We start from the raw sequence: 17,818 nt of genomic DNA, 5'->3' as shown, positions 1-17,818 counted from the left end.
ACATACCATATGATTTACTTATTTATTATACTTATTTATTTGCCCGTTTTCCCTTCACCAGAATATAAGCTCTATAAAGGCAAAGGGATCTTTGTCTTGCTCTCGGCTGTATCGTCAGCCCATGGCATTTTGCCAGTGCTCAGTAAATTTGTGTCCGGTGAAAGAACGAACGAATGAATACTGAGACCCAGGACTGCGGGCGGGAAGTCTCTGGGCTGCTGGAGGCTCCTTCCTCGTGACAGCTGGAGTCAGAAAAGGTGTTCGGAGTTCGGGGAGTGTTCTCGCAAAGCGCACGAGCCTCCAAGAAGGCTCTCGAGGAACTACATTTCCCATGAAGCTCTGGGAGCAGTAGGGCCGCGGGTGCTGACGGGAAGGGCATACGTGCCAGAAGCCTGGGCCGGTACCCGGAGGATGGCGGTTCAGAAAGGTGGGCTGCGGACTGGGGTGCTGACGGGAACGTGGGGGTGGGTTGCGTCGCGGGGATCTTTCCCGACCTGATATGCCAGGTGGGACCCAGGCTTGTGACTCTGCGGAAAGACGGATGGGCTCTGGTCAGAGGAGGGGGCACCTGCGATAGGGATTGAGCCATTATTTCAGCGCTCGCAGGAGGGTCTTGAGGGGAGGAGCCGCGCGTGGGTCACTTCGAGACGGCGTGTCCTGTAAGAGGTTCCTCCCGCTCCCTCCCCGTCCCTCCACACAACTGTCTCCCTCACGTCTGCGGAGAAGCCTTACTGTCCGCTTTACAGATGGGAACATCTCGCCTGCGGAGAAGGGTCCCAACAACCTACAGACCCCTTATTTGACTTTGTCCCCCAGACAGAACCCTCAGCCCGTGTCTAGTTTTCCCAAGACCGTAGGGTCAGGCCTCAGGAGTGGAGTGGAAGCTGACCCACTGTTTCTGCTCCCCTGCCCCCAGTATTCCCGCTTTCCTGTACGGTGCAGCACTATGCCTGGGGGAAGATGGGTTCCAGCAGTGAAGTGGCTCGGCTGCTGGCCAGCAGTGACCCACAGGCCCAGATCTCAGAGGACAAGCCATATGCGGAGGTGAGACCCGGGTTGTATTTCACCTTATATATATTTTTAAATTTTATTTATTTATTAGAGAGCGCAGAGTGTGAGAGAGCAGGAGTTGGGAGGGGCAGAGGGAGAGAAGCCGTCTCCTTGCTGAGTGGGGAGCCCAAGGCAGGGCTCCATCCCAGGCAATGACAGAGCCGCCCAGGAGCCCCTGTATTTCACTTTAACAGCAGGTGAGACCAAGGGATTTCTCCATTCAGAGGGCCTGGGGTAAGTCATGTGGATCAGCTGGGAGAGGGAAGCAGCAAAGAGGCAGGAGGCTATTCTTGGCTCTTCAGATCCCAGAAAGTGATGAATCCAGATGGCAGCACCAAAAGAAGAGAGGTTTTGTCATCATAGGCCGATTTCTGGTACCCTCTCCCCGCCCCCTGCCCCAAGAACTCTCAGCACTTACTGAATTTTAATTCAACCCTCTTGGACAATTAAAAGTTTTACTTTGACTAGGTTTTACATTTTAATAGCCTAATATATGTATTTTTCTTGCTCATTTAGGTGAGATAAAGCCAAAGCATAGTAAGGCCTCCACTTTTGAGATTGAAATAAGTGAATGTTAACACTTCCCAGAGCCATCGGAGAGAGATTTTTAGTGACCTTGACAGTGCAGGTGTCATTCTCATTGGACAGATGAGAACATTGAGACCGACTGACTCGAAGTAATTAGCCCAGGCCTCCACATCTGGTTGCAGGCAGAGCCTGAACTGGGTCTCTGCACTACTGGTGTCCTGGGGTCTGCTGCTTTCCTGTATGCCTGTGATGGCATGAACATTTATACCCAGGCATGGGAGGCTCCATTCAGGATTCAGGTTGGTGGTGCCAGGTTCTTCCTCTTTCCCTCTCAAGTTTCCTGTTTTTCCAGTTGTGGATGGGGTCCCACCCCCGGGGAGATGCCAAGATCCTCGACAATCGCTTCTCACAGAAGACCCTAAGCCAGTGGATCTCTGAGAACCAGGACTGCTTGGGCTCAAAGGTCAAGGAGACCTTTGATGGCAAGCTGCCCTTCCTCTTCAAAGTACTATCGGTTGAAACGGCGCTGTCCATCCAGGCACACCCTAACAAGGTATAGGACCAGAGTGGGGTGCAGAGGTCAAGGTACAGCAGAACTCATGTCAAGGCCCTCCCCCTACTTTTACTGCTGCGTTTTACCCCACCCACGCTTCACTCCAGCCCAAAGCTAAATCCAGGCCTAACGACTCCCAATTTAGCTCTGGAAGGCTGGATGCTGGTGACACAGGTTGGCAGCTAAGTCTCAGTGGACAGCTGACCAGCCTGTGTCAGAGAGCTGCTTCATGCCCTTCCCTGGGTTCCCCTTATGCAACCCAGGACTATTCATATCTGCTGTTTTCCCCGCTGGCTCTCTAGGAGAGTTCACCTTCCAGAGCAGGGAATGCATCCTAGCTGCTGCCTCAGCTCCTAGGCATTTGTCTATCCAAACTTGTCATTTCTAGAAGGCAGAGTAAGACCCAGGAAGACAGGGATATAGCCAGAGTCACACTGCTTGTTCGTGTCCGAGCTTGGCTTGGTGTTTGGGCTTCCTGATTTCCAGTCCAGGCCTCTTAAAGTCTCCCCCAGATTTGGCCTGTGTTCCTGCCCTGGTTTGAGTGAACCCTGAGTTTCTACATTATGCCCTGACTGGGCTCATTGCTGAAAGTATGAAGCCAACTGCTGTCTGGCGACTTGGGAGGGTGGAGAGCAAGGGCCGGGTGGGACTGGTGTCCTGCTAGGTGATGACTGCACCTTGACCATCCTCCTCTTCTCCTGGCCACCCCACAGGAGCTGGCAGAGAAACTGCATCTGCAGGCTCCACAGCACTACCCTGATGCCAACCATAAGCCAGAGATGGCCATTGCCCTCACCTCCTTCCAGGGCTTGTGTGGCTTCCGGCCCATCGAGGAAATTGTGACGTTTCTGACAAGTAAGGTTGGGCAAAATGCTAGAACATGCATACTGGGCCTATGATGCATGGGCAACCCCAGGCAGAGCTGGAACAGTGGCAGAGAACAGAGGCTAAGTGTCACAGGAAGTGAGGGGCTGGTTGGCCCGATGAATTCTTGAAGCCATGGAGTGGGCCTGTGAGACCAGGCTCAGGTGTGCTTGCTGAGGCTGGTGCTGAGCAGTCGGTTTTCACCTCCGAGTTTGCTTAGCACTGTGTGGCTCCTTGGTGAGGGATGTGATGGGGAGGCCTCCTCAGACTTCCTGCTTCTTTGGGTTCCATCTTGTTGGTCCTGACATGGGCCCTGGCCTGGCCTTCCTGCAGAGGTGCCTGAGTTCCAGTTTCTGATTGGAGATAATGCAGTGGCACAGCTGAAGCAGAGCTCTAGCAGTGACTCCCAGTCGGCGGCCTCAGCTCTGCAGAGCTGTTTCTCCCACCTGATGAAGAGTGAGAAGAAGGTGGTGGTGGAGCAGCTCAACCTGTTGGTGAAGCGGATCTCCCAGCAAGGTGGGTGTGGTGGGCCTGGGTGCAGTGCCCTGTCCTGCCTGGCCCCAGCGCAGACACTAGTCTGTGGAGCTTTGGCTCAAGTAGAACACCAAAATGGGCCTTAGATGACTTAGATGGGCTGTTAGCAATGGGCATTTCCGTCATTGTGGAGTAGGGCCCTTAGCTGAGTGCTGCTTCCTAACTGGCTCTAGAGGGCTGGAGACAGATGGGCTGGGACGACTGTTAGGAGGTCTTACCACCTAGGCATTCTGAGACGTCCTCGGGCCTACAGTTGCTCCCCGTGGTTGGGTTTGTACTTTGGGGCTAGAGAGCAGGAAGGGGACAAGGGAATCCTCATCTCCTTTTCTTGGAAGGCCTGAAGCCCAGAACTTTCGATCAGTAGATCTTTACTTTTTTTTTTTTTTTTTTTGGTGTATATGTATACACATACATACATACACACATTTCCTTAAATACCTGCTCTGTGCCCAACCTTGTGCTAACTAAGGAGAGTTCAGGAAATGACTGTGATGGGTGTGGTTGTCACATTTGCATGGGAAGTCAACACAAGCAAGGCAGGAAGGACTCCAGCTGTGAGCTTGTGGGGCATGCGTGATGAGGCCCTGTCCCCTTCTCTAGGAGACCCCGGAGCTCTTCTGGTTCTCTCTCTACACATTTCGCCTGCTACCTCTGAGCCACAGAGAATTATTTTATCCAAGCGTATCCTTTCTTTTCTTTTCTTTTTTTTTTTTTTTGTTTCGTTTAGTTTTTGGTGTTGTCTCTGCTTCCATGTCTCCCCTTTGGGGCCTCTTGCACTCTCGACAGAACAGATTACTCTTGCCGGGAGCTCCCAGAACCCCTTGTTTCTAGCACCTGTGAGTCTATATCATTACAGACACGCTTGTGACAGCTGGGGTTTTCTCCAGGCTAGGGACTTGGCTCTTTGGCTTTTGTGTGTTTTCAGTACTTAGCACAGAGGTGGTATTCACGTCTTACTGTGAAGACTCAGAACCACCCTCCAATCCAGACCAGCTGGTTTCTTCATTTTGGCACTGACACATTAAGCTTTCATTTACTCATGCCCTCCCCACTTCTCTGCACACTCAACAAATTCCAGCTCACCTCCCTGCCCTCCCCTCATTTCCAAAGCCTTCCCCCACTACTCTAGCCCAGGCTGAGGACACATTTTTGGTCCTGGGCATATTCTGCCTCTTGCTCTCTGGGGTGACCAACTATCTCGATTTGCCTGGGACTTAGTGATTTTCTGAGACACAGTGCTTTCTGGGCTAAAAAAGGGAAGGGCCTAGTCTGTCTGGGACAGTTGTTCACCCCATATGGAACTCTTGGGTTATCCCCTAATAGATCAAGCTCTATAGCAGTGGTTCTCAATCAGGGGACACTGGCACTTGTCTAGAGACATATTGTGGGTAGAGGCCAAAGATGCTTTGAAACATCTACAAAGCACAGGACAGCCCCCACAACAAAGGATTATCTGGCCCCAAACTTTAGCCCTTTCAGTGGCCAGAATAATGCTGGGCATATAGGCAGTCAGAATGGGGAAAATGGCACCTGTATGGGCTGGAAGATCAAGGAAGGCGGGCCCCCAAAGGGTGGGGACGTGGCTGGGAGAACACACCCACCTGTTTCTGGATTTCCCTGGGCAGGGACTTCCCCAGGACTTGATGGCCAGGGTGGGGCTGTGAACACCACTGAGAGTTCCTAAGTGGCCTTGGGGTGCTCTGTGACCATCAGTGGCTGCTGGAAACAATATGGAAGACATCTATGGGGAGCTCTTACTGCAGCTGCACCAGCAGTATCCCGGTGATATTGGATGCTTTGCCATCTACTTCCTGAACCTGCTTACCCTGAAGCCGGGAGAGGCCATGTTTCTGGAGGCTAATGTGCCCCATGCCTACCTGAAAGGAGGTGAGCCACACTTGTGTTTTTTTTTAAAGATTTTATTTATTTGACAGATCACAAGTAGGCAAAGAGGCAGGTGGGGGGATGGGGGGTGGGGGGGGAGTGGAGCAGGCCCCCTGCTGAGCAGAGAGCCCGATGCAGGACCTGATCCCAGGACTCTGGGATCATGACCTGAGCTGAAGACAGGGGCTTTAACCCACTGAGCCACCCAGGTGCCCCTAAGATTTCATTTTTAAGTAATCTCTGTACCCAGTGTGGGGCTTGCACTCACAACCTGAAGATCATCAAGAGCCGCATGCTCCACTGACTGAGGTAGCCAGGTGCCCCAAGGTGAGCCATGTTTTAGCAGCGAGCCCCATTACCAAGCCTTGCTTCCTCATTTAGATAAAAGGGGGAGGGGGAGGTCAAAGAGAGACCTTTAAGGTCCCACCAGGTCTGACCTAGGCTTCCTGGGGTGGGCTGGGTAGTGGCCAGTAGGGATGAAGAATGCCAGCTTAGTGCTGGACACTGCTTGAGTCTTCACACGGACCTGTGAGGTCACGATACTCTCCTGCTACCCTGTCTGCATGTGTGGGAACAATCTGAACCCAGGCTACATTGGATCGAGGCTGTTCTCTCCCCTGCATCACTTCAGCCTGTCTGTCCTATCTATCCAGAAATTTTTGTGAGAAAATACATTTCCACAGAAAGGTGTCACATTTTGACTATTGGCTATTTATCTACTCACAGATAGGATTCCGTGGTAGAATAGTCTGGGGAAGGTTGGGGCTCCCCCAGGGGCTAACATGACGTGACTTACCACCTGTTTTCGGTATCTTAGCCCATTCTCCTGATGGTGCAGTTCACACATTTTTGCATAACTCTGCAGGGGGTTCATGGTCCTCAGGTTAGGAGGCCCAGCCCTGGTGAGCCAAACTCCAAGACATCCTTCATCAAGTTAGCACATGACAACTATCTGTCCCCAGACTGTGTGGAGTGCATGGCGTGTTCAGACAACACGGTTCGTGCTGGCCTGACACCCAAGTTCATTGATGTGCCAACCCTATGTGAGATGCTCAGCTATATCCCCAGCAAGGACAGGCTCTTTCTTCCAACTCGGAGTCAGGAAGACCCCTACCTCTCTATCTACGACCCCCCTGTGCCAGACTTCACTGTCATGAAAATTGAGGTGAGTGGAGGGTGGTGGTGGCTCTGGTGAGTATCTTTCGTATGGCATGAAAAAGCCTGGCAAGGGCCACAGTGTAGAGTACACCTGGGGCAGTGTTCCCTTTCTTTTTTTTTTTTTTTTTTTTTTATTTATTTATTTGACAGAGAGAGATCACAAGTAGACAGAGAAGCAGGCAGAGAGAGAGGGAAGCAGGCTCCCCGCTGAGCAGAGAGTCTGATGCGGGACTCGATCCCAGGACCGTGAGATCATGACCTGAGCCGAAGGCAGCGGCTTAACCCACTGAGCCACCCAGGCGTCCCAGTGTTCCCTTTCTTTTAAGCACACTTGGATGTTGGTGTCGGCGGGGGTGGGGTGGGGTGTGCCACACATGACAGCCACAGCCACAGGGCCTGCCCAGTCCTCCTTGTACCATGGACCAGACATGGGCCTCCATGCTGACAAGAGCCTGAACAGTGGGGGAGAAGGTGGCCACGCTCTCCCTCTCGCTGCCCCTGAGGCTGTCCTGGGCCTCCCCCTGGAAGCTGACAGGCACAGAAAACAAGCTGCACCATCCTGTTGTTTCTTCCTGCCCAGGTCCCCGGCTCCATCACTGAATACAAAGTCTTGGCAGTGGACTCTGCCAGCATCCTACTGGTGGTCCAGGGGAGAGTGACAGCCAGCAGTCCTACAGCCCACACGCCAATCCCTTTGCAGTGCGGTGGGGTGCTTTTCATTGGGGCCAATGAGAGCGTCTCACTGAAGCTCTCTGTGCCCGATGACCTACTGATGTTCCGTGCCTGCTGCCTGCTGTAGAGGCCACAGCCTTCCTGGCTCTCCTCTGACAGTTACCCTAAGTCCTGGCCGGCCTCTCCTCAGGCCCAGCTCCAACCCCGTCCCTGCCCTGGACTTGGGTATGCCCTGGAAGAGCGGGGGTCGAGTAGTGAGCTTGAAGGTAATGACTCCAGAGCAAGCCTTGAATAAACCATTCTTCTACTGGGAGGGCGGCCCTGGTGAAACTCCGCTTGTATTCTCACCGTACCCGAGCCAGGCTCTCCTCAAGGCAGGAGGCGGCAGCTCTGTTCCAGCCCACAGCATTAGGCAGCTGGTAAAAATCTATAATTTGTTCAGCATCACTCACAGCAAGAGGGTAGGTAGTTAATTTCTAAGAACAGGGTTCTGGCCCTGGGACTGCCCATTTCCTCAGCTGCAAAGGAGGGGAAAGAGTAGGCCTGTGGACTAATACTACTCATTGTCACCCTCTGGCTCTGTCAAAGCAATTAAAAGATCACTTGTGTTGAGGCTGTAAGAGCAGTCAGCCTTCAGCGTTCCAGTCCTTGAAGTGGGCTGATCGAGCCTTTCCTGGATTGGACGTCCAGTTTTTGCTTTAATTCCTGCTTCCAACAGCTCCCAAGGTGAGTATGTATAGAGCCCTTTAATAGGAACATATGGGAGGGGCAGCCCACTTCAGCCTTAGTGGCAGAGCTTGCAGATGACCTTGGGTCCTGCAGACGTGGAAGGTGAATCTAAAGACAGGTAGCGCGAGATTCCTTGTTTTCACTTAGCCTCAGGGCAGGGATCAGCCCACCAAGGCCAGCAGGCTGGATCAGACCACACCTGTCCCTTACATTTGGCCCAGCGCTTTCAGGCTACAGTAGCAAAATGGAACCCAACAGACTGTATGCCTGCACAGCCGAAGTAGTGACTGGCCCTTCACAGAGAAAGTTTGTCAGTCACTTCTTTAGAACACGCTCAGTCGCTGTACACTGGGGATTCAGGGACAGGGTGATCCCATTTGTGTTGTGAAGAGAAACCTAGCTAGTTTTTCTAACTTGGAGGGAACTGTACAGAACATCATCTCCCCGTGCTTACCCACCCTCTAGACGTGGATACGCCTCTGCAGGAGGTGGCGCAGCTGTCTGAGGTCCTGTCACCCCAGACTAAGCAGAGCCCCAGGCTGTTCAGGCCTTCCTGCAGAGTAAGGGTTCACACTTGCATAAAAGGATCCTTCTGGGTGGCTGCCCATACTAGACCCCCTGCACCAGGGAAATCTAGCCAACTACCTTCAGAAAAGTTCTGGCCAATTTGTTTTGGGGTTTTTTCTGGCCTCCAGATTTTCTTCAGCTAAAAACAAAAGATGACCTGACAAAAGGAGGGTCTGCCAAAAGGAACACCATCTGGAGAGAAGTGCTGTGCAAAGTCCTGCTCCCTCCAATGGTGCCGGCCTGACAATGGTGCCCACTGGGAACAGCAGGGAGAGGGCGGTCCTATGAGGAATGGCCACAACTGGGGCTGTGAGGGTCCTTTCACAATTCAGAGGGCTGTAGTCTAGGCCTTGCTTTAAAATCCTATGGAACACAGACACAGCTCAACTAGCATGATTGTATTTATTCTTAAAAACTTCCAGAGCTTTAGAAGCCTAAGCCAAGAGTTTTGTAGAGTACTCTGTAAACACCGTACACATATTCCTCTGTGAGGTTAACTGCGAGTACACCCCTCCCCCCGCCGGACACTGTGACCTGCAGATTACCCAGCTCTCTGAATTAAGGCAGTTTGGCTGTAGGCACCTTGGTGCCTTTACTGGTGACATTTTAGCCTGGGACCTCTGGCCCCAAACAACGGACCATTTCTACCCTGCCTATCCCCGTTCTGCAACTTTCCCCACAAAGATAATGTTTTCCACATGGAGTCAACCAGTTCTGGAACGTCATCCAGGAACAGATTCAAATACATCCGTGTTGACTTAAAGTAACAACCATCTGGAGGGCCTTGGTCTTGGGGTCTTGCTGCCACCCTCACCCACAGCTGCTGCTAACTAATTCTGTCCTAACCAACTTCCCCACACAAACGTGGCCCCACTGGGCTTCCTGCCACCACCACCGTCTCTCCACACTGCCCTGCATCTGTGCCCTCTCTTCATGTGCACTCTGGCACCTCTGCAGAAACCATGACAGCCTGAAGACAGTCTTTATGGAGCAGCCCTGGGCTCCTCCTGTCTTTAGAAGCCTGCAGGCACGAGCGCCAAGGGCTCAGCACATGAGGCACCTGCAGTGTGGCACTGCAGAGTCCCAGTCCCAGAACCGTCTGCGTCCCCAATTCCCCAGACCCTGGGGTGCCTGAGGAGGCCTCCGTCCCATCTCCCACCTGCTGTGATGCTACTAGATGAGAAAATGCTAACCACAGCCCCCTGGGTACCATGTATTCTTCTCAACTTTCTATGATTTGACAGAAGCACCAAGATAGAGGCCAATCAAGCACTGACAGGTTACCCTCATCATCTGACCTCAGCCTTCCAATCACCTCATGGTGGTAGAACAAGAGTCCGTGTCAGCCCTCATTTCTCTAGATGCCGCAGGACACTGAATAAATCACCAGATCAGGCACTTCCCGTGTGGCGCCCACACCCCAATCCTGACTACCATGCCCCTTAGGCTGGGAGCTGTGTCCACTCACCTTCAGTTCTCACCACAGCTCTAGATGAGCTGTGCCTCCCCACCCCCAAAAAAGAACCACTGAAAACAAGTCTAGAAAAGACTGGTAGAGCAAGAGAGACCATCTGGGGTGGAGGTGTGGTCACTGGGGGAGATTATGCCTGTCTCAGCTGTGTTCACACAGGGCTGAGGCTGGGGTGCCCCAGAGGTTTACTTGTAAAGCCCAATCCTCCGTATCTAAGGGGAAGCCCTCTGCAATGGCCAATGATCTCCTCAGGCAGGGGCCCTGGGAGCCAGCACGCGTCCCTCCCCCACCATCCTGTGAGCCTCTGCCCACCTCAAAGCCCCACACAGCCCTATTCTCAAGTTTCAGAAGCTAAATAGGAAGGCACCTGACCGATCCCTGCCACTCCCTCTGCTGGTCACCCACACCTGCAGGCTTCCCAGCGAGCTCCAGTCCTTTCACCCAACCTTGACACTCAAAAGACTGGATGTTGAACTAGCTAAGACCAAGGCAAAGAATGGTGACCAGAGAAAGACAAAATAAATAAATATGTACATAGTGGAGCAATTTTTCTCCAACTAGGGGTGGGCTGACCAGTCATTAAACCTGCCCAGACAGTTTAAGCCAGCTGGGGATGGTCCGGGTCCAGGGATTCTGGAAGCCTTGATCCTGCTGTGCCATCAAGCAGCGTGCTGTGTTCCCTGCCAGAGCCAAACAGGTGCAAGGGGAAGAAGGCCAAAGGGCCTTGCTTTATGCTTTCTTGAGGGTCCCATCGTGGAGCCAGGAAGACAGAGCATTGTGGAATTTCTTAAACTGGTCCCAAATAGTTCAGCTATTTTTTTCAAAGGCTCCCAGCTGCAAGCCATAAAGTGCTATTTTCTGCTTCCATACACCACCATCCAACATAGCCAGGGCACAAAAGCTCTCTCCACAGAGCAGGACAAACGCCAGTCAAGATGTCTGAAAGATTTCCTTAGCCAACTCTGTCACCACAAGAAATCAGAATTCCTCTGTTCCTGCCATTATTAAAGTGGTTTTTCCAAACTCTAACAGCAGAGGAAAACTGTAGAATTCCACCTATCACCCCATGGTCCAGACAGGGGCCTCTGGCCTGAGAAGCACCACGTAAGGCGTTAACTGCATGTCACTGACCTTCCAAGAGGGTCAGTGCCTCCAGTGATTCGGGGGATGACTGCACTCCCCACTGCACTCCGTGACCTAAGAAGGGCCCACAGGGCTCTGCAGGACATGGTGAGCAGGGCCCGTCTTAGGGGGTTATGTCTACTGGAGGGTACAGGAAGGAGAGTCCCCAGGACAGCACCAGCAGCAGGAGCACGTTGAAGAGGCCATAGGCTTGGGAGGAATGAGGTCCAAGTCCTCATCATCTGGAATCTCATCCAGGTGATACCCATCCTGGAGCAGCTGCCGGCTCACATCCTGGTTCACCTGCTAAGAACAGAAGAGGAGAGAACTATAAGCCACATGGCAAAGCAGAAATGACTGCTGCCTGAAAGGCACACCTACATGCCCTTACCAGAGCTTCCTGTCCATGCTCCACCCTCAGGCCAACTCCATGCATCCCCGGACTACATGAGGAAGTGTCCCCACCCAGCACAGACGGGCCCCAAGCAGCGTGAGCCAGCACTGTCCTGGCTGCCGTGTCGTTAACCCCCAGGGGAGCTGTTCTCACTGAAGAATCCTAAGGCATCTGATATAAGTATCAGATTCCAGATTATGTTTGAGTCAACAGCCTGACCAGAACGACTGGTCCCTGTGAACACTGAGGAATATGGGACAGTGATAGCAGAACAATGGGGGAGAAGATGAGTTACACAGGATAAGGGTGGGGAGCAGCTCTGTCCCCACTGCTGGTTAAACAAGTTAGCCTTTATGCCAGCAAAGCTTTGTTCTCTGCAAAGTGGAACCTGTCAGCCTTGCTTCACCAGTTCCATTGGGCAGAAGGAAAAGGAGGTCAGGAATAGTATAGAACTTTCTCTGGCTCTTGGCTAATTTTTCTTTTCTTAGTTTAGTCTTAGACACCCAGATATTCAAGGAGGATCAAATTTACAAACTGCTTCTATTCTCTTTGGCAAAAACTCGAGGGGTGGCCAAGGGTTTCCAGAACAAGGAAAACACCAGTGGCGTTCAGTCGTATCTCTAGCACTCTGCCTCTATCTAAGGCAGTCAGCTGCACATGCCACATCTTTCCATCCCTGTGTCTCTGGGACCATCACTCTGGAAATATGTGCAAAAGGCCAGCCCACTGGTATCTCAGTCTGAATTCCCATTGAGGGAACAACTGAAGGAACACAAGTTGTTTGGCCTGAAGAAAAGCTTGGTGGAGGACGGCCATGGGAGGGACAGGAATGTTGATCACAGATAAAAGGCAACCAAAGGAAGGGACACTGGAATTACTGGGTGACACTGGAGGGCAGGCTTAGGACCACTGACTCCATCCTCTAGGAGACACTTCAAATTAATAAGGAAGAATTCTCTAAGAGCTACCTGAAGAAGGAATTTGTGTGTGTTTGTGTATGTGTGTTGGAGGGAAAGCAGGCAGCAAGGCTTCCTGGAGAGAGTAAGTACTCAGTTACAAGAAGCATTCAAGCAAGCAGAGGCTGGTAAACACTTAGGTGGGATTTCTCATGAGGATTCCTTTTCTAAGTGGTTGCCTGGGCTAGAAGACTTGTGAAGTCCTTTGAGCCCTAAAGATCTATGGTCTCTTGGATTTTCAACAGCTTTCCTCAGACACCTATACCTCTGCTGGGGGAGTAAGGCAGAACAGAAGATTGGAGAACAGACCGGAAGTCTGGCACAGTGCCGTGCACACAGCAGGCACAAGACAAGCATTTGGCAGTGGCGGTGACGCTGCCTGCAGCCTGGCCCCGTGCAGAAAGGCGCTCTGGACTTGCCTCTGCAGAGGAATACCCGGAGGAGTATCTGGATTCCAGCTCCCCATCACTAGGAGAAGAGGAAAACAGTCAGTTCAGGGGGATGCCTGTGGAGCGCAGCTGCAAATGGCGAGGTGGAGAGCATGCAAGGGGGTCCGGACGACTTGTGAAACAAAGACCATCACAGAACTCAAACCCAGAATCCGTCCTGAATACCACTGGCTCTTTCCACTGGCTCCAGCAGGGACGGGGTCACTGTCACAAGCAATGAAGCTGTAAGAGGGGAGGATGATTCCCCCACACAAGGTTAGTGCTCCAAATTGAAGGGCAGCATGAGCACCTGAGCCTCTAACCCAGCTATCCTGGGAAGGGATAAGGCCCTGAAGAAGACTGCTCTGGAACATGCATGAAGGGTCTTGGGCAAGATCTGCAGTTTTACCCAAGTCACTCCCCAAGGGATATTTTCAAGGATACCACTCACCTGTCAGAGTCGAGGGACACCAGGTTTTCATCTGGACTCTGACTAAGGGCCGTATAGCCCTTGTTAAACTTCACTGACCTGAGGGTAGACAGGGAAGGGACCAAGCATAGATGAAGCAACAGTTCACAGAGAAGGCCAGAGTCCTTGCCCTTATGGAAGAAGGACTGACTGTAGTACGCCTGTCTGGCCTTCCTGTCACACAGCCACTGCTGCCTGCACTGTACCTGGCGGCAGCCGCTGGGAATATGCACTCCCCACACCACTCCCCCTACTGCTCCTGAGGAAAAGCACACCTACTCTTTCCAGTAGAAGGAAAACTCCCCCACTTCAGCTTAGTTTAACACAGAACAGAAAAACTGCAAGTTCTGGGGGCAAATCTCTTCTCGAGTTTGAGCTCTTACCTATAAGAGGCTCTGGAAAAGGTCTCGCTCAGCCCTCAGACTTTACCATTCTGTTGAAAAAGAAATACAGCACTGGCTGTTCCCACACTGCTTTCTAATTTCACTCTTAGTGAACCCAGCCACTGTGCTGCTCCCAGACAATGATCCTATGCACTAACAAAACTGTTTATCCAAAGCCCTTTTCTTGACATCATTACATCTTTAAAGGAAAAGAAAAGGTCATTCCTCTTCCCATTTTAAAATAGTGAAAAAGACGGGTTGGCGTCAGGTGAATCACTAGCTCGGTCTTAAAACGGGAGAACTGTCTCCCAGCCTGAGGATCAAGGCCTTTTCTGGAAACTGCTTGCACAGAGGAGGTGGCGCCTGCTGAGACCTTTTCGCTGAAGAGTCGGGGCGGTTCGCCGAGGCCCCCAGCATGCCTTTTCTCCGAAGAACAGCCTTGGCCAGATCCCGATGCTTCTCTGGAAGTCAAAGGGCCCGGGTCAGGGTGGTCTTCCCCACTCCGCCGTGTCTCCCCAAACGCCAGGAGCCCGCTTTCTCCGAACAGATTTTCGGGGACGGGAGCGGGCTGCAGCTCCCCCTCCGGGGTCGCCCCGGCGGGACTCCAGAACCTGCCCGGGGAACCAGGTAGCCCGCCCAGGCAGAGACACCCCCCACCGGGCCGCACTCACGCAGCTTGGCCTGAATGGAAGGCGCACGCGTCACCATGTACGGCCCCCTCTTCTCCACAACCGCCGGGAGCCGCTCCCCCAGTCGGGGGACTCCACTGCCGCTTCGCCCGAAAGGCAGCCCCGTAGCTCCCGCTGCGCAGTCCAGGGTCCCGGCGGGGCGCGGTCCCGGGGTAGACATCCATACCCCGGGCCCGCTGGGATCCGCGGTCGCCATGCCCTGGCCACGACCCGCAGCGACGCAGAACCCCGCCTCTTGGTTTACTAGTCGCGGGCAGGGAGGGAGGGAGGCGGTCTTTTCTGAAAAAGATGGCGGCGCGCAGGCGCGGGCCGTATCCGCTTAAGCTTTCCGGGCCCGCCTGCAGAGGGGAAGGCACAATTGTTCCGCACTCCCGGGGGCGGGGCACCTTCAGTTCCGGCTTTTGAGAGACGCTGCGGTAGTTGCAGTCGGCCGGAACCTGGGTATGTCGAAGCCAGTTTGGTGTCCAGTGGAAAGAAAATATCGATATTTATGCAGGGCCGTGGCTCCGCGCGCGCTGGGCGAAGCCCTTTACCCCCTGGCGCGCACGCGCTCTCCGCAGTGTCTCCGAGTGGGTCATCCCGTCACATCCCGAGCTCCCAAAGGCGAGCCCTGGAGAACCTGGGTTGAACCTAAGAGAGCTGTTACGAAGGGAGGAGAAATTAAGCGCCGTTCTCCAGGAAACGAAACAGGTCGGAGAGGTTCAAGGCCTTTGAGCCCGTCGGACACTAGAGACATTGCGGGCGCTGATCCATCTAACATCAAACCCACGTTATTTCCAACACAACTTGGTACCCGCCTCTCTCTAACCCTCAGTTCACACATTTTTAAATGGAGCCAATATCACTGCCTGTTGTACAGCGAAAATAAAAGAAGGGTGAAAGTGCACTGAGTCTGTGTGTGGTAGGGCACGGGGCTGTCATGGCTCTTGACTTCTCCCGCCCCCAAGGGATGTGCTGGTGGCTGGCTGGAAAGAAGTTCACATCCTTGTAGGAACTGCCAAATCCCATGAGGCTGCCACAGGCTAATTGATTGGCCTCCACGGAGTAGATCAACAATATGCAATTTTGAGTCCCCAGGGCCACCCAAACAGTGGAGCAGGAGGACTATGCCTTAGGCAGGATAGGGAAAAAAAAATTTAGCACTGGAGTTTTTGAAAAATCAGAAGCACAGAAGCATGTTAACTATTCTGGTAGATTACACTCTTTAAAAACAAATTACTTATTTTAGAGAAAAAGCATGAGCAGGAGGAGCAGAGCGAGAGGGAGAGAGAACCCCAAGCAGACTCCCTGCTGAGCACAAAGTGAGAAGTGGGGCCTATCCCACAACCCTGAGATCATGACCAAGCGGAAACCAAGAGTCCTTTGTCTAATGGACTGTGCCACCCAGGCGCCCGGACCCCTGTTTTAGACGTCCAGAAACAGCAATTTCATATAGCTCAACTTAAAAGTAAGCTCCAGGCCTAGTGTGGAGTGCTTTTACCGAGTTGAACTCAGGACCTCTAGACTACGACCTGAGCTGAGATGAAGACTTGAACTAAAATCAAGACTCCACCTCTTAATGGACTGAGCCACCCAGGCGCCCCCATATGGCTCAACTTTGTATTGAATTCTCGTGACTTAACGATGTAGCCAGTTCTGAGTCCTATTAGTCAAACGAGGCTGAGACTTGGTCAAATTCACCAGTTAAGTGGGAATCCGGGGATTTAAACCCAGCTCCCTGTGGACTCCGAAGACATGTTTTTCTCATGGCTATGCTGCCTGTTAAACTGATGGGGACTTCACCAGGGGCCAAAGAAAACGTGACCAGAACCCACATGATGTCACAAAATCTCTGGGAACTTTGTAGCAAGACTGTGAATGCCCTCATTTATGTCCCTCCTGGATCTCCCATCATTAATGCTCAGTTACTTGTTATGTGATTGAACATGTTCTGCCACTTACTGGCCAGGTGTTTAATTTCTTTATATCTCCATTTCTTTCGCAGAGGAATGGGGATAATATTACCTATCCAACAGAATTGTGACGTTAAATTGTGAAGTACTCTGAGTGGCACCTCGCATGTAAGAGTTCAAGATATGTAACCTAAGGGGGAATATGCAACTCTTACTTTCAGGGTTGTAAATTCAAGCCCCTGGGTGGGTGCAGAGATTACTTAAAAATAAAATCTTAAAAAGGAAAAAAGTAAACTTAGAAAACTTAGTGTTCTAGGAACTTAGTGTTTATTCTCACTTGGCTTTACACTCCCCAAGGGAGACTGCCTTATTTATTTTGTAACTCTTGTTTTGATCCCTTTCACCTATTTGCCACACCCTGGCAACCACCAATCTGTTGTCTGTATCGATGAGCTTGAGCTTGGTGTTTTGCTGTTTTTATTTATTTTTTAAAAGATTCTTTTTTTGTTTTGTTTTGTTTTTTTGTTTTAGGGGCACCTGAGTGGCTCAGTGGGTTGAGCCTCTGCCTTCGGTTTGGGTCATGATCTCGGGGTCCTGGGATCGAGTCCCACGTCGGGCTCCCTGCTCAGCGGGGAGCCTGCTTCCCTCTCTCTCTCTCTACCTGCCTCTCTGCCTACTTGTGATCTCTCTCTCTGTCAAATAAATAAAATCTTTCTTTAAAAAAAGATTTTATTTATTTATTTGACAGAGAGAGACAAAAGCAAGAGTGGGAACACAAGCAGGGGGTAGTGGGAGAGGGAAAAGCAGGCTTTCTGCCAAGCAGGACTCTGGGATCATGACCTGAGCCGAAGGCAGACCCTTAACCGACTGAGCCACTCAGATGCCCCTATTTTTTTTAAAAAACATTTTTATTTTATTTTTAAAAAGATTTTTATTTATTTGACACACAGAGGGAGAAATCACAAGTAGGCAGAGAGGCAGGCAGAGAGAGAGGGGGGAAGCAGGCTCTCCGCTGACCAGAGAGTCCGATGTGGGACTCGATCCCAGCACCCTGAGATCATGACCCGAGCCGAAGGCAGAGGTTCAACCCACTGAGCCACCCAGGATTTTTTTTTTTTTTTAAGTAATCTTTAAATACTTTTAAATACTTTAAATACTTTTTTTAAAAGTAATCTCTCTGCACCCAATGTGGGGCTCAAACATAGAACCCCGAGATCAAGTTATATGCTCTACCAACTAAGCCAGCCAGGTGCCTGTTTGTTTTTTAGATTATACATACTAGTGAGATCATACAGCATTTGTCTTCCTCTGTCCAACTTATTTCACTTAGCATACTGCCCTCTCAGGCTCCATCCATGTTGTTGCAAATGGCAAGATTTCATTCTTTTTATGACTGAATAGTATGCAATATATATATATATATATATCCCTCAGAATAATATACTGCTCAAAATATAACTTTAGGGCACCTGGGT

The 17,818-nt window shown here is 51.7% G+C and overlaps 2 protein-coding genes across 6 annotated transcripts; one reads left to right on the top strand and one right to left on the bottom strand.

The window, feature by feature from the left end:
* Nucleotides 1–365: 365 nt before the first annotated feature.
* On the top strand, nucleotides 366–14,203 carry LOC111153166 (mannose phosphate isomerase). 4 transcript variants are annotated; one of them, XM_022511990.1, is made up of 8 exons: nucleotides 366–427; nucleotides 917–1,044; nucleotides 1,931–2,131; nucleotides 2,845–2,986; nucleotides 3,329–3,511; nucleotides 5,243–5,416; nucleotides 6,376–6,578; nucleotides 12,728–14,203. In XM_022511990.1, the coding sequence occupies exons 1-8, from the start codon at nucleotides 412–414 to the stop codon at nucleotides 13,157–13,159; spliced, it is 1,479 nt and encodes a 492-aa protein (XP_022367698.1). In that variant the 5' UTR covers nucleotides 366–411; the 3' UTR covers nucleotides 13,160–14,203. The 4 variants fall into 4 exon arrangements, with proteins under 4 accessions (XP_022367698.1, XP_022367699.1, XP_022367700.1 ...); XM_022511991.1 differs by lacking the exon at nucleotides 12,728–14,203 and adding an exon at nucleotides 7,152–7,863; XM_022511993.1 differs by lacking the exon at nucleotides 12,728–14,203 and adding an exon at nucleotides 7,152–7,863 and having other exon boundaries at nucleotides 375–427; nucleotides 1,915–2,131.
* LOC111153168 (family with sequence similarity 219 member B) lies at nucleotides 7,944–14,707 on the bottom strand. 2 transcript variants are annotated; one of them, XM_022511994.1, is made up of 5 exons: nucleotides 14,434–14,707; nucleotides 14,136–14,223; nucleotides 13,362–13,439; nucleotides 12,902–12,950; nucleotides 7,944–11,438 (listed from the first exon to the last, which is right to left on the bottom strand). In XM_022511994.1, the coding sequence occupies exons 1-5, from the start codon at nucleotides 14,645–14,647 to the stop codon at nucleotides 11,271–11,273; spliced, it is 597 nt and encodes a 198-aa protein (XP_022367702.1). In that variant the 5' UTR covers nucleotides 14,648–14,707; the 3' UTR covers nucleotides 7,944–11,270. The 2 variants fall into 2 exon arrangements, with proteins under 2 accessions (XP_022367702.1, XP_022367703.1); XM_022511995.1 differs by having other exon boundaries at nucleotides 7,944–11,435.
* Nucleotides 14,708–17,818: the final 3,111 nt, after the last annotated feature.

Source organism: Enhydra lutris, unplaced genomic scaffold (assembly GCF_002288905.1).
Source record: "Enhydra lutris kenyoni isolate GAN:26980312 unplaced genomic scaffold, ASM228890v2 scaffoldscaffold31, whole genome shotgun sequence".
NCBI lineage: Eukaryota > Metazoa > Chordata > Mammalia > Carnivora > Mustelidae > Enhydra > Enhydra lutris.
The sequence above is the reverse complement of the archived record's forward strand: the minus strand, read 5'-3'. Positions and strand labels throughout refer to the sequence as shown.

Coding starts and splice junctions, on each gene's coding strand:
- LOC111153166 (XM_022511990.1), top strand. Junction 1,045..1,930: donor AGGACAAGCCATATGCGGAG/GTGAGACCCGGG, acceptor CTGTTTTTCCAG/TTGTGGATGGGGTCCCACCC. Junction 2,987..3,328: donor AATTGTGACGTTTCTGACAA/GTAAGGTTGGGC, acceptor GCCTTCCTGCAG/AGGTGCCTGAGTTCCAGTTT.
- LOC111153168 (XM_022511994.1), bottom strand. CDS start 14,647: ATGGCGACCGCGGATCCCAGCGGGCCCGGGGTATGGATGTCTACCCCG. Junction 14,224..14,433: donor TTCCATTCAGGCCAAGCTGC/GTGAGTGCGGCC, acceptor TTTGACTTCCAG/AGAAGCATCGGGATCTGGCC. Junction 13,440..14,135: donor CCCGACTCTTCAGCGAAAAG/GTCTCAGCAGGC, acceptor GTCTACCCTCAG/GTCAGTGAAGTTTAACAAGG.